Raw genomic sequence first — 15,179 nt, forward strand, 5'->3', positions numbered from 1 at the left:
CCGCCTCGCGCGCGCCCCCCAACGGTCGCCGCCTCGCGCGCCCCCTAACGGTCGCCTCGCGCGGCGCGGCAGGCGAGGCAGCGGCGTGTGGAGCAAGGGGGCCCTCTGCCGCCCGGGAAAGGCTGTCACAGCTCCCGCGTCCCTCGCGGTGGCCGGGGAAGTGCTCCGTGGAGGTGAGGCGGGGGGTGGGGTGGGGTGTTTATTTGCTTTTAATCAGCTTCAGTCCATTATCGTTAAATCACGCCATTGAATTACAGCGGAAATAACGAAAATAAGTATGTAACTAAAATTGTATCAACGAACTTGTTTTTCTGGTAAAAACAAATTCATTTTCTACCCAAGTGTTACTGCAGATATTTAGACCACCTGGTCCTTATCACTCTGTATGTTGTCCAGAAGACATTAAATAAGGCGCATTTTCTTCAGGATGTAACTCTTTCAGTGTTGTGTAGTCTCGAAAAGCCTGAGAAACGCTGCAGAAAAGCCACAAATGTATGATCTCAGTTAACTCCCAGTTGTATATGAAAGCTTTTGGTTGGAGCTGTCAACCAGCTGGAGTCCAGCAGGATTTACCTGCTCAGGTACAGTGCTGTGCAGGCCTGGCTGCACCACTTCCAGTGGATTAGCCTTTGACAAACAGAGTATGCAGATTAAGAAACCTGTGATTTATCACCTTGTTCCTAGATCTTACAGTGCTGGAGACTGTATCACAAAGAAACCTAAGTAACCTCGCATGGTTGCTCTAGTTGAGCCAGGTTAAATAACTCCAGACCAGCACTACTGTTTCTATGGTGTGTTCCCCCGAAGTTATTTGCATTTGCACAAAGGCTCTGCCAACTTGCCTAGGTCACTACAGTGAAACCCTTGCAGGACATGTACAGGACACTCCTTTTGGACCTGGTAGGACAGTCTGTGAGCCACACTAAAAATAATGTGGGACCTGCATTAGTGGTTTCACTGAAGGGACTCCGTGCTGCGTACCCCATAGTGTCTGTATAGATATTTTGTATCTGGGTATTCTGCTCTAGATGATAACTCAACTGCTCCTTACCCTGAGGTGCTGGAGAACAGCCATCATTTCTCTTTGTTCTTGAGGCTTGCTATACACTCTTACCGGGAGCTACTTTCCATTACTATAATTCATTACTTGTATTTTTGAATGTCTAGAAGATGCAAACATTGACCAAAATCCTATTGCTGTAAGTACTGTACCAACAGAGAACAAAATGTTAAAGAAGTTACATTAATGGCAGCACTATGAGATTTGAGATTCTCTGTGTGATCAGACTTTTTAATAAAAGTTTGATCTGTTTGTTCATAATTTTCATGGTTTTGAATAGGAAATATCTTGATGTTTTAAGATGTTTGAGCACCTTCAGCTTGAAATGTTAAATTAGCATGTTGCCTGTGAAACAGGTTCTATGCTTGAATACACCTGTGCTTATGTTTGATTACTCAGGTGTATTGAAGTAATTTGGCCCAAGACAAGCTCCTACTCATTTGCAGTAGAGATGGCAGAAAGAAGAGCAAAACAAGGATGATGATTGAGAAATTTTGTTACCTTTTAAGGRGGTTTCTACTTCTACACTCATGACTCATATTGGTCAAGTAGGGAGTGATCTGCTGTAATCTGAAGCTGYCACTTTTTACCCTTTTATTATCAGGTTTCTGGAAACTTTTCTGGCTGGTTCTTGACCTCTATGTTACGGTGGTAGGACAGAAATATATCCCATTTTAATTAAATAATTTGATGCCATTTACATGTGGAGGAAGGTATAGACGTTTGGGAAGTGTGTCTTCTACTATATATATTTTTTAATGTGCTTTGGAACGTATGTCTTTCTAATATCTTGCATCTTCTGAATGCCTCCACAGTTAAAATTCTCTTAATTAAATAACTGGTTTAACTTCACTAGCAGATGAATTCAGATTAGAATGAACGTTGTTGAAGTTATGAAAACATATTTTAATTAGAGATGCTACAGTCTGTATTGGAAAATTAATATTGTTACTCCCCTCCCTCCTTCTGTTAGTTGGTCTACTTAGAACAAAGTGTATTATCTTCTCTTTAAAGAAAAGCCCTTTAACCCCAGAAATTCTTCTTAATCCCTGCAAGCAGTCCTCTCAGATGGCAGCTGGGCTTTAGGAACTTTTTAGTAACTCTCCTTGATTGCTGTTTTCAAGATGACAGGTGCTCGTCACCCTGTTATGATCTTGCCTATTGTGCTTGTTACGTGGCATGCTTGGCAATCAGCAGGTTCTCTTAATTCTCTCTAGTGAGACAGTCTCCAACACTATGATTAAGGGGCAGGGTAGGGGGGGAGGAAGAGGAAATATGGCCAAGATTTATAAACAGGTACAGAAGAATGGATGGAAAGCTTGCTTACCAGATGAAGAAACCTCCTGTGTTTTATACTGTAGAGGAAGAAAAAATCTTTACAGGCTGATCTTTGGGAAACATCCCTCACTTTTGCAGAAATTACTCTTTGCTCACTGCACTACACTTGCTCTTTCTTGTCTGAACTGTCTCAGAATGAGAAAAGTAAAGAATCTTTGATCATGAGTAATGTGACTGAATGGGATCCAGACATTGGCTCCTATACTGTTGCAAATGAAAGAGTAGTAATTCTAAGAGATACTGGTTTACCTACTGTTTCTGTTTTGCTGCATATACTGTTGAGGGTTCATTTGTCTGTTTTGCYTGGTTTTTGGATTCTGACTGTACCATGGGTTTTTGTTTTTTATTCTTAACTGTGTTTGAGATGTACTGGGCTGAAACTTATTTTCAAAAATTCTGTATGAGAGTTTGTGTTTTATTTACATAAAACAGTCTCTACTGTTAGCATTGCACAGAGTGGCTGCCAGCAGAGAACAGATGGAGGCTTTAGTCTGCATACTGCTCTGTGTTGTCAGGTTAGTGTTAAGGAGTTGGACAGAGGCTTCCTTAGCTTTAAACTGTGGCACATTTGAGCATACTGGACTTTACACAATATACCTTCCTATTGTAGGTGCTTAATGCCCTTTACCCTAGGACCTGTGATTAAGGAGCTGGCCCATGCTCATGAGTCCTAAAGATCAGAAACGGTTTGTCTGTGGCCTGGCTATGTCCCAATTCCATGTCAGAGTAAGATTTGTGCATATATTTTCTTCCTTCCCCACCTTCACCTGATTTCCAAGGAAAGGATACTAAAGTGTTGAGCTAGTAGGGAGTGATAGCACATCCCTGATCTGCCCAGTCAAGGAACCGAGACAGCTGGGTTGATGCTGCAGGTTGCATCTTTCACAGAGAGCAGACCTAGCTCATCTTGCTTTCACATAAATAGATTTGTCTTCCTACCCTCCTGCTATTTTCTAATGCAAAAAGCTGGATCCCAGGATCCCAGGCTCCTAAATAGACGCTATATTACCACATTAAAAAAAAAAAAAAAANTTTGAGAAATCAACTAAACCCACCGAAGCTTAGCATAGCTGCTCAGAGCTGCTTAGCAGTCTTGCATTGGGTACTACACTCTCAATTAAATTTGTTGTGCACTTTGAGTTTCAAGCTATTTGGATTTAGAGTATGTTTCTCCTGGCCCATCCCCCCTGCCAAATTCTTTTATAACGCACAGTGTCTTCCATTTTGATGAAGACACTGTGCTTGGTTTCCTGCTTGACTGAAGCAGGCCAGCTGAAGCCTTTGTATAACACTTCTTTATCAGTTTATAGTATCATTAACTTTTATATTTAAAAAGTGTAATTTCCAGCTCTTTAAATTTGCTACTATGGAAAGTCTTGTTTGGGGACTGTTCCTTGGAGCATTGCAAGGAACATAGAAGAACAATACTGCCCCTGCTTGTTGTCTATGCCTTTACACAAAATATACTATCTTAAAAAGCTGCATCATGTTCCTTTGGGATAACACATGGAAAGCAAGCTACAACACAGTAGGTGAGTGGTTATGCTGTGATTAGTTGTAGTGATTTGAATGTACCATTAGTGTCTAATCTCAGAAATGTATAGAAGTCATATACTACTTCTGGTACCAATCAGATTTGTCTTCCTAAAGACTAGCTTCTACTTGACAGGGACCTGGCAGCATTTGCGTCTCTGTAGTTCCTCAATTGCTGGGAATGGCAAAAGGGGTAAACAAAATTGCGTGTAAGTAAATGCAAATCGGTCAACTTGGTAGCTGTTTACTTGGGTCTTTGGAATATACAGCACAAAGCCAAGTGGTTTGGCATAACCAATGCCAAGCTTTTCTCTCCCCCCCCCTTTTTTTTTGTTTATGAACTTATTGCTTTCTTCTTCAGAGAAAATATACCATATAAAGACAAYGAAATAATGTTCACAAATGCCGCAAATTGGTTGTTTTGTCTTCTAGAACAGCATAACAACATACTAATGTTCATTCAATGCTGTTTAAAGAAGAAAAGAGGATTGTTTTTATTGTTGGAAATACTTGAATACTGCCCTAAATAATGTTCTGCTGTTCAATCTTTGTTTATTAATGTGTTTTTACGTTACACATTAGATTTTTTTGCTTCAGGTAGAGTGGATTTGCTGACTGAAAAGTTACACAGCTTATAATTTTTAGCAAGACATCAATGATCCTGAAGTAAAAATTACCTTGAATTGAAGTAAGAACCAGTGCTAATCCATTTTTTTTATTATTCTTTTTATAATATTCTCTGAGGTGTTTCGCCAAAGCAGGGGAAGAGGCATTCATGATACTGTATTATTATATGCCTTATGTTATCTTCAATTTAAAAGAAGAGCAAATTTCACTGTACAATTGCATGTACAAATGCAATTATCTATACTTATATATATCGTAAGTTCCAATTACAATTTCCTAAAACTAGTTGACATTACTCGCAAAAGGAATTAATTTATTTAGTTTCGCTGAAAAGAGCATTTTTGTTTAAAATAGCAACAAACTCTCTAGGATGTTAGGCATCAATAGGAGCTAACTTGAATGCATGTGTGCATACAGTTATAAAACTACGAGAGGTAATTTTATTGCTTTTGACTCAGATTCTAGTAGTCTATCGCTGCTGATAGCAAACAGCTTCAGATGTTTTATTTCTAAAACTTGTGTACATTCTGTTTTTCCATGGTACACAGTGCAAACCAACAAGCCTTTCACTTCCTTTTTGGCAATGTTTCAGGCACTAGAGATGCCAGCAAAAGCTGACTGATAACAGAGGCTTTACTGTTCATCAGTAGAATAGAAATGTATTCTCCATTTCATCAACAGAAGGTATTGTACGTATTTCTGAGATGATTTTACTATTTGAACCGTAGCATTTCTCCATTAACTAGCATTACCACAAAGAAAAAGATGATAAGGAATACTACTGGCTTAATACTTTTTTCTTTACAGTAGTAGCTAGTACAGATCCTTTATGCCAAATCTTTACTATTTTGTTTCTCCACAGAGATGACAGCCTCCAAGAAGTGAAGTTGTTTTCTGTACACTTCTGTACAACTATTGTTATTCTCTCCCAACAACCACAAGAGGCTTGTAGCACATAATACCTTGTGCAAATTTACAGCCACAGTTTAAACACAGACTTTTGTCAAATGCAGAATTTGTGTGTAGTTTTTAGTTTGTACTTTTCCAGACAAAATCGAATTATTATACAAAATGAACAGCACTTTTAGCTCACATTGATCTAACTATTGAGTATGCCCATAATTGCTGTCTATGTTGTGGTAGAGCCTTAGGCACCAAACGAGCATGGGATTTCACTAGATGAGATAATCTGTGAGCATACCGTTGGGGGGGGGAGGAAGGGAGCCTCTTTAGAAAGCCTACAAAAAGGGAGCCTTGCAAAGCTGCATTTTCTCATTAATTCTAAAGAGGTGTCCCCTCTGAGGGAACTGTACCCTATCTGATTGCAAGATCGTGCAGGGGTGCATGTGTTCATTTGTACACTGACTGCACACAGATGAATGCAGAATGAGGAACTGAACAAGCCTTTTTTTTAACTAGTGCATACAAGATGGAGGATGAAATGAATGGCAATCTTTGCAGTGTCAGGCTGTAAATACCAACATATATGACATAATGTTGGCTGGTTACCAGTTTGCTCTTCCTTGTAATCATCTGCTGTATGTATGTCACCAAATTTTGTGGAAGGACTTTTTAGTCAGATTTCATAAAGCTTTTCTGGTAACAACGAGATGGAAAACTATTTTCCTGTTTTATTAAGTTAGGCCTAAATATTTAAAGGGTTGTTTCTACTTTTTTAAAAGGGTTGTACATGAGAAATTCAGTCCTTGATATTGGCTTTCTGGGAAATAGTATTTAAAAAAAAGAGAGAGARAAGTTTATGCAACTGTTAGGTGTTATTTCACTGTTTTGTTTTACTTTGGGTTTAATTTCTTCTGTACTTTCATTTGGGTCTGTAATTTTGTGGGGGAAGTTTATCAATCAAGTGCTATGATTTTGTAAATAAAAGGGTATTTCTTTCACTAGAGGTGAAAATAATTTTTACCTCTCACAAATGCTATTAATGAATGCTTTCATTGGTTTCAAAGGCTTTTGATATTGCTATTAACATATTGATTAAGAATTTTTTCTTGCTACCATTTCATTTTAATTCTAATTTACATTAAAGTGATTTATTTTTGATACCTGTGTACTTAATGACTAGCAAAATACTGCCGCTTAGAAAGAGCAATAGCTATTAAATATTCATAGATTGCACTCAGTTAATTAGGCTCAGAAACCCCTGTTGCTTTGTCACAATAGCTTTTCCCTATACTAAAGAAGCTCTGATATGAAGACTTGTTTGTTTTCTGGTTATGTTATCAGATTGTATATATGTAACACATCCTTCCACTTATCTATGTTAGTATGTTTTAAAAGATGGAGGGAGAGTCTTACGTGCTGAGTGCAAATATAATGTAGTTCATTAAAGCTAGCAATTGTTTGTGATCCTACTTAAATTTTAATTATAGAACACTTGCTTCTACATCATCAGCTCATCCTCAGGCAAAGTCTACTTGTTTATGATTTATTTCAAGATCTGTATTTTGTTTGTCCTGTTTCTTTATTCCTTGTGTGAACTTGCTGCTGTCCATCCTGAGGAGTGTTTTTGTCTCTCACTGTGTAGTACTTTTCTCCCCATCCGGCCTCTGCTCACCTGTAATTGGTTTTCTTCTCCAGTCTTAACTGTTGTAGCCATAAGGCCTATTCTCTTTGTCAGCTTCTGCCCTCCAGGGTCATATTAGTCAGTCTTAATTTCTGTTGGAACAGCTAACGAAAATCATATGCTGCAGAGCATATGATCTTAAGTCTCTTCCTAGAGTAGGCTAGAATTTTCTCATCGTCTCTCTAGCTTCCAGATACTGCTCACTGTCAAAACAAACAGAGCAGGTTATCAGGTTCACCATGAACCTTACTATTTTCTCTCTCTCTCCCTCACTCACTCTCCCTACCTTCAAGTTAAAAGCTTACCTGAAAATGTCACTTTGTTTTCAGTTACTCTGAATTTCTCTTTTGACTTTTGAGTGACTCTCCCTCCCTCTTCACTACTGGGAAAATGCTCTGGTATTGGTAGCAGATCTTGTATTAAGAGGAGTTTACTCTTTTCAGAGAGCAACTCAGCTGTAGTTCAGATCTTTGTGCAGTGCTTGCTACATGTCTTATTTGTTTAATTTTGGATGAAGAAGAGAACTATTAATCATGTCTGGAAGTAGTTATCAAAAAAAAAAAAAAAACTCGCTACAGTCTGATAAGCAGTAACAATGTTTGTGTAACTCAGGAGAGGGACTGAATTTCAGAACAGAAAGGAATAGCACAGGAGCAAAGTCCTCTTCCTGATGTGAACATGAGCTTCCTCTGACTTTGGGAGTGTTACTGCAGTCAAGAGTCTAGTAATTTTAGAGGTGCAATTTCTGAGGTGCAGCAGAGCCTTAATAGCCTGGCTGCTGAGCAGTTACTTTTACATCAGTGGTATCTGTCAGGGCTTAAGCATTAGTGAGTATCAAGTCCTGAATGCRTAGGCTGGCTTTACTATTGCACAACTTAGCCTCTCTACAAGTCAAACTTCAAGTTTTTTGAACCATGGTGTCTGCTGTAAGTTGGTGCTTGAATGAGAGGGATTTTGACTTTGTCTCCATTTTTCTCATCTCTATTAACATTTTTCAAGCTGGGAGGGTGCTGGCGTTAGAGTAGTAGATGAGGCTAGAGGATTTTTGCCTTACATAGAAAAGCACCTTGACATATACCAAAAGATTAGGCAAGTAATGGAGCAAAAATCTTCTGTGAGACTCAGCAGATTCAAAACTCTCCCAGTATTTTGGAGTCATTCCTAACTTGGCTGCTTCTGGATGTCTCAAGGACTGGACAATCTTGCCACTGTGTAGTATCCCTCATCTGTTCTTGCCCTATTATTATCTGTGCAGCAAGTTATGAAATGGTATCATAGGAGACTTACTATTCTGCACTTTTGCAGAAAAATGGTCTCAGATTCACTTTCAGGAGAAGACACTGCATTACTGCAGGACTTGCACCAAGGACAGCAAACTTATCTTATTGTGACTAGTTCAAGTCAACCACATGTATCATTAAGCTGTATACTTAAATAAATAAATAAATAAATAAAAACATCCATTGCAGCACCATCACACTAATGTGACGTTGCTGGAGAACTACTTTCAAAAAAATAAGGTTAATTTTCTATGCTTTTTATATACCAGGTACAAAGGACAGAACTTAGAGTAACATTCATCAATCTTTAAAAAAAGAAAAAAAAAACATATTTTTTCTTTCTTTAATCAACAATCCAGAAGCTAGTGTAAATTAGCACAGGTCTATGGCAGCCATACTGACATGCTACAGTTGATACTCTGGCCATACCTTTCTAAATAACTTATTATCATTCATATTAATTCACTTTATTTTTCCAGAATATAGAAATTTCCTACCTCTCATTCCAAAACATTTTTATTCCATGAGCTAGAGGGGCAAGAGAGACATTCTTTCCTTTTGTAGTTTCCTTAAAAACTATAAAATGCTTACTAATGGGGATTTAAATGGATCAATTCATTTCTATTACTAATTAATTTGTATTGCTTTTGGTGAGCTCKCATTAGAGCATGTCAAACCGTGCCTTTCCACGTTCACAAGGAAAAGCTGGGACTATCTGTATTTTTTTTGATGTTAATAACAACTAAGTTAACACTTCTGAATTTTTTTCTTTCTAAACAAGTGAAAGACTGTGTGCTCAGATAACAAGTATATATTAACATATGCTGTTATTTGAAAACTATGATAGCCCTTACACTGCCAAAATCTCAATTTTTAATTAATCATAAGGCTTATTCAACTATATAACTAGAAAAGTTTACTAAAGGGCATTTTCTAAAAATACACTGCACTTGATAATGAGGAACAAGAGATCTCTGTTCACCCGGTATTATTATTCAGCTAATAGAATCTGTATTTCTTCACTAGATTTCTGTAGTTTCTTACCTGAATCATCTGCCAAAGAAATGTTGCTGAAAGTGTCGTCATCTTCATCCAGAGGTAACTCCATTTTGCTTCCTTCTTTTGAGGAAAGTTTAAGAGCATTAAGCATGGCAGTTGTCAGCCATTTTTCAGTGTGCATGTGACTTTTCTTGTTAAATCTTTAATGAGTCCATACGCCACACAGGTGTTATCTGATCCTGTTGGCAACTACACATGTCTTTCTTTCAGTCCGGTCTCATCTGAACCTTGAGCTCTTTTCTGGAAATTGTTAAACTAGAAGGTTAAAGAGTGTAACAGCTTTGTCAGATACATGCTGAGCAAATGCTATTGTTTCAGGCGGGTTTTATGGAAGAATTGTGTTTTCACACTAATGAGATTTGTTTTTCAATTTTTCTCTAGGGCTGTGTATGTTTCTTTGGATAGAGGAAAGGAGGGAAAGTTTAACTTTTAAATGTTCAGAAATGTTACTTATAGCCCAAGCAAATACAATGGACAGATTTGGGAGCAGCAGACTAAAAACCTAATCTTCAAATACTTGAGAATGTGAGTAATTTTACTTATGTGAAGAGTCACATCAAAACCAATTGGGTAGTATGTGCAAGTGAAGTTACATAAGTAAGCATGTGCTCTTCTGTGGTAGTAGGTAGGGGGAAGAAAGAGAAATGTAGTTGAAACAAAAAAAAGCTTGCCTCTTCAGGTTTTGTTTGGACACATATGTGGTATCTAAAGGAAAAAGAATGTAGTTTGAACATATAAATAGGAAATTCATCTCAGGCAACTTACCTCTTATTAAGAAATAGCTTTCTTTTTGCATTCATATAGTAGAATGTTGATTTCAACTTATTTAGCGTTATGAATGGCTCCAGTTTTGATCAAAGACAATGTACTGAAAGTGGAATCATTTCTTATTCATGGGGTTGCAGGTTCAGTGGCTGCCTGGCTTGGTTTATTTTTAATTAATTTGTTTCCAGAAAAAGACTATAAATTTAGGATATGGACAAAGGATTTTTTCATTGTAATTAGGAATCTCTCTGAAGTCTCACTAAAAATTAGATCTTGGTTTTGTGAAGCATTTTCTGACTAAAGAAAGAGTGCTCAGAATTCATAGTTTGTCTTTCTCACAACCATAATCCTAATTTAGACTCCTGAGGTAGCCTCTATGTACAGAAGTAAATGCACATAAGTTTACAGGAGAAAAGGGCCTAAAGACATTAAACACAGAGGCACGGAAGTGATGCAGCTTACAGAAATGATAGATGTAATGCTGTTCATTTTTTCCCCCCTCTGATACTTTAATGTTTGTGCATGCTTTAATTTTATTATATGATTTTTTCCTATTGGTGTGGGTAAAGTTACTGACAACTGTCTTCAGGAAGTACTGAAAATTAAGCATGTTGCATTTTCAGAATAGAGTTTCAGGTTATTAATTTGAATTTAGCTCTAAGCAATGTGAAACAAAAAAAATGCGTTTCTGATCTTGAGTAGTCCGTGTAAAAGAGATTATCTGGTTTAATTCCAAATCCTTGAGTATTACAGAAGTTAATGTTCTTAATTGATACATTTGTGGACAGAGCTGACAAGCACCAAAGAAATGTGGAGCCTCTCTGTACCTAGAATGTGATTCTCATCGAGAGCTAGGACTTAATTTTATGACACTGTATAGGATTGTGTAGTATATTTGTTTCATGGGTAAAAGCTGAAGTCCAAGTGTTTTACTATAGATGTTTCTAGAAAGTTATACATTTGCTTGTAAATTCTGAATGAAAAAAGAACAGTGGAAAAGGAGAAGGGAGAAAACAAGCAGTTAATGGAATTTTCAGCAGGTAATCATGCTGTCATATGTCCACAGGTGGTTTAACTGTTGTCGCCTGGTCTTTTCCCAGCCATTGCCCAATCCTAGCTGCTAATTATCATTGTATGTTGTCATGTTGAAATTTGTTTGTTTTTCTTTGGTGGTGGTGGTTCTGTTTCTTTTTTCTTTCACTGATGCAATAGCATGCTTCATAAAGTCTATAGTAACTATAACAAAGCTAGAAAAAGGGGAAACATTTTGATCTTTATTTTTGTCCTTTACTATTTTCATACATGTTATATATGGTTGAAATATTTCATTAACTCATTTTGGAAGGGTAGATCAAAAAATACACACAATTATGTAATTCATTACTTCTGAATTTTGTAAAATCATAYGTGTGAAACTAAAAGGTATATCTTGTCTGAACTGTGCAGCCAGTGTCTAAAGTTTTTAATTAACATTTCTTGCCTAGGTCAATATGGTTCTATTATGTTGGCCATATAGTCGTCTTTTGGTGGATTTACAATTTCCATGTACATTATTAGTTGTTTTTAGACAAATTCCCWCAGTAGCATAGTGAATGTGGAAGTTGTGCACCTGTTTTCTATGTCTACATCAAAGCCGTTAGTAAAGGTGATGCAAAATAAAAGCTGTATTTTAGTTAGAGGGAATAAGAGACTCTTCAGGGTACAGGAGAACGTGATTTGGAGGGAGGAGTTTGGCAGTCTTGTGTGAAAGGTACTGATCCCTGCAACTTCTGGAGTAAGGCAGCACCAAGAGCATTCCACTTCATACAGCACTGAAGAGCAGGTAACCAGAGGAGTTATTCTTCCTGGCATACAGAATCCTGGCTACAAGGCTCAAAAATAAGGCTGCTTTGCAAGTGTGTTTCAGAGCTCATTAAAAGCCTCTTTGAAAGATCTTTGGTCAGATCGCATACTTCATTCCCTCAGTCAGTGCTTCTCCCATTGCTCCTGCAGAAGAAGAGTGCATAAAGAGTAGGTACGTATATAAAGAGTGTGTGTGTGTGTGTATGTATGTATCTGTATATATATGTGTGTGTATCTGTATATATGTGTGTGTATTTTAYATATATGTACACACACACCTGCATATAGTCAGACACATGTGTCACTCTGCTATTTACAGAGCTGCATTGTTTCCCAGAAGACTGCCTTTCATGGACATCTGGGAATCTGTTGGATTTGTGGGAGATCTCCACAGCCGGTTCATAGAAACAGCAACTGATTTACCAACAGAGAAGGATGGGGTTTAACTAGGAGGGCTCTGAAGAAGTTGTTTCATCTTTCTTGCACACAGAGTTTTTCACATTTAAAACATACACGCATGTGGTATATCTTTAAAGGCAATGTAGAATTAGATCCATAGCTTGTTTGTCTGAGTGCTGTGGTGAGAAATATTTTTTCTGTTGGTGGCCTGATATTTTGGGTGCCATGTAAGTGTGAAGGAGAAGTACCTTTTTTTTTCTTTTTTTTTTGCTGTCATCGTATTTGTTTTGTGAGGAAGAGCAGTAAGGAATAGCTGTAGACAGAGGTATTCTGAACAACTTAAAAGAAACCTGTGTCTTGGAATTAACTCTCAGAGCACAGTGAGCTTAGCTATTTCCATCTGTAAATTACTTTTACTGGAGTAATGGATATTAATGTAAAGTAAAAGTTTGGTTGTAAACCATCAGTTCATCTTACTCAGGGTTTCATTAGTATATTGAAAAGAGATTGGGGAGTACCTAGCAGCTGTCTGTCTGCCTCTTTAAACAGGGGTGGGTAAACTGAAGGTTACGGAGGGTAGGGTAGGAGAGGCTGTCTGTGAGCCTTTCATGGGGCATTAGAGCAACAGCACCTGGGATRTTGTAGCCTTGTGCTAGGCCAGTTCTGATGAGTATTGATAACAAATATGCTAGCTGAGCACTGTCTGGATATGACCGTCATGAAAGCAGTACATAAATGCCCAGGAATGTCATTGAGTTTGAAACGGAAATGACTCTCCAAGTGCTGGATTTTGTATCAAAATGGGCCACTTTGTATAAAATACACAATTATAGGAGGGTTTCAGTCCTTAGATTTAAAACATYGTAGCTATAATATGCCTGGTAGTAGCTTGTTTGCATTTTTACTACTGTAAGTACCATGTAACCATTTGCTAATTAAAATGATTTAATAATGACCTAAAAAGGAAGTTGGCTTGGAGTTAAGTACAGATATATGGAACACCGTAGCTGAACCACTGCATGTACTGTGACACTTATTTATATTAACAGTTTAACAGCACTTCTAGCTCAGTTGAGGCAGACTTCAGTTCAGCATGTTTTATGCAGGGCTCGGCCTTGCACTTATGAAGTAAACCGAACTATAGCATCAAATTATTCAACAGCCCTCTTCACCAGCTTGCTGTGCTCCTGTTATAGGGCCAACTTGTTACCTCTGGGAATCCATAGCTGTGATTGGCTTTGTGGTAGCTTTGGAAACTTTTCTCCGTGCCTGTATTTCAAATCTCATTCTAGCTGCGCAAGGCTATAAGAAAGAGTGGAGTCAGAGACAGGAGGTTAGAAAGTTGAGAGATGTTTTGCCATGTGTACCACCTCACAAAATCTCATTGGAATCCTTGTTCCAAAGATGTTATTCTACAGAGACACCTAGTAGCGCCCTGATGCATTCTGGATATCTAGTAGGAAAAAAAATATCACAAAAACACTCAAGTGAAAGAGTTTGTTTGCTTCAGAGAATACTGGGACAAAGTCAGAAGGTCCAAGTAGGTTACATCCTTGTAACAGCACAGTTATAGTGATTGATAATCCATTGGCTAATGCTGCGCTGTCTCAAATGTTAATGTATTCTTCTACTTTTGTTACACGGTGATTTCATAAAGAGAAAGTCTGATCTTAAGGCTGGTTTTGCAAATGTGGATGTACGTAATCTAAGCAACATAGTGTATTAAACCAGGAATAGATTCTGAAGTAGGAGAACTATATTTTGTATCCTTGGRAGTGAAAGATTGGCCGATGGCATATTTCCTTCCGTTTGTTGCGAATGCGGTCTCCTATCCTTACTAAGTAATTCTCTGAAAATTTTTCTAACTGAAAGCAGATAGAGAAAATTAAAAAAAATAATTACTTTTAAAATTAAAGTATTTAAATTATTATATAGTATTTTTATTGTGTGTGTGTATATATATGTGTGCACGTGTGTGTGTATAGATATATATATATACACACACACGTGCACACACACACACACACACACACACATATATACATATATATATATAAAAATCAGAGTATTTAAAGTACTCCTTAAAATTAAAGCCATAACTGAAGCATGCAAGTCTAGTTAGGCATATTCCAAGGCAGATGTCCAAAGAAGTGTTATTGTTTTGAGCTTTTACTTTTAATCACCACATATAAAAACAAAACACAGAAATAATTCTTGATTTTTATTTGTTTCCATTAAAGCCAATAAACTCTGAGTAAAGGGAAATAGAATCCAGCTCTGAATGTAATAAATATTTGCCCAAGTTTGCTCATACATTTTAACACAACAAAGTAGTTATAGTGTTTTTTTTTTTACCAAAAATATAAAAATGCATCCAAGTTATCAGTTTCACATAGTATGTAAAATACAGCACTTTTAAAGTATGCACCTTGTTAGGAAGTGACAGCTGCCAGTGCATTTCTGTTACAATGAACTTTGACGGAAAGGAACTGCAGCTCGTATGTTTAGTGCATGCTAATAAAGCAGTGATATTACTGGTAAATTCATGGCATATTCCAGGCTAGTCTGACTGACAGTGTATAACAATAACATGCTTGCAGAACAGGTGCTGACAGAAGTGCATTAAACTTCTCTCGCAGATTTAACCAGTAAACTGAGGTATATATCAATATCTGTCAATAATTCTCCAAGG

The 15,179-nt window shown here is 37.4% G+C and overlaps 1 protein-coding gene across 1 annotated transcript in view; it reads right to left on the bottom strand.

Moving 5' to 3' along the window:
- Positions 1 to 9,602, bottom strand: part of SCOC (short coiled-coil protein) — a 14,403-nt gene extending 4,801 nt beyond the window's left edge. The window contains exon 1 of the mRNA XM_085313222.1: positions 9,467 to 9,602. Coding sequence (XP_085169348.1) covers positions 9,467 to 9,602 — 136 coding nt within the window. The remainder of the gene's footprint in view (positions 1 to 9,466) is intronic.
- Between the last annotated feature and the right edge of the window lie 5,577 nt (positions 9,603 to 15,179).

The sequence above is a fragment of the Rhea americana genome, unplaced genomic scaffold (assembly GCF_003343005.1).
Source record: "Rhea americana isolate MKP2758 unplaced genomic scaffold, rheAme1 scaffold_38, whole genome shotgun sequence".
Classification (NCBI taxonomy): Eukaryota; Metazoa; Chordata; class Aves; order Rheiformes; family Rheidae; genus Rhea; species Rhea americana.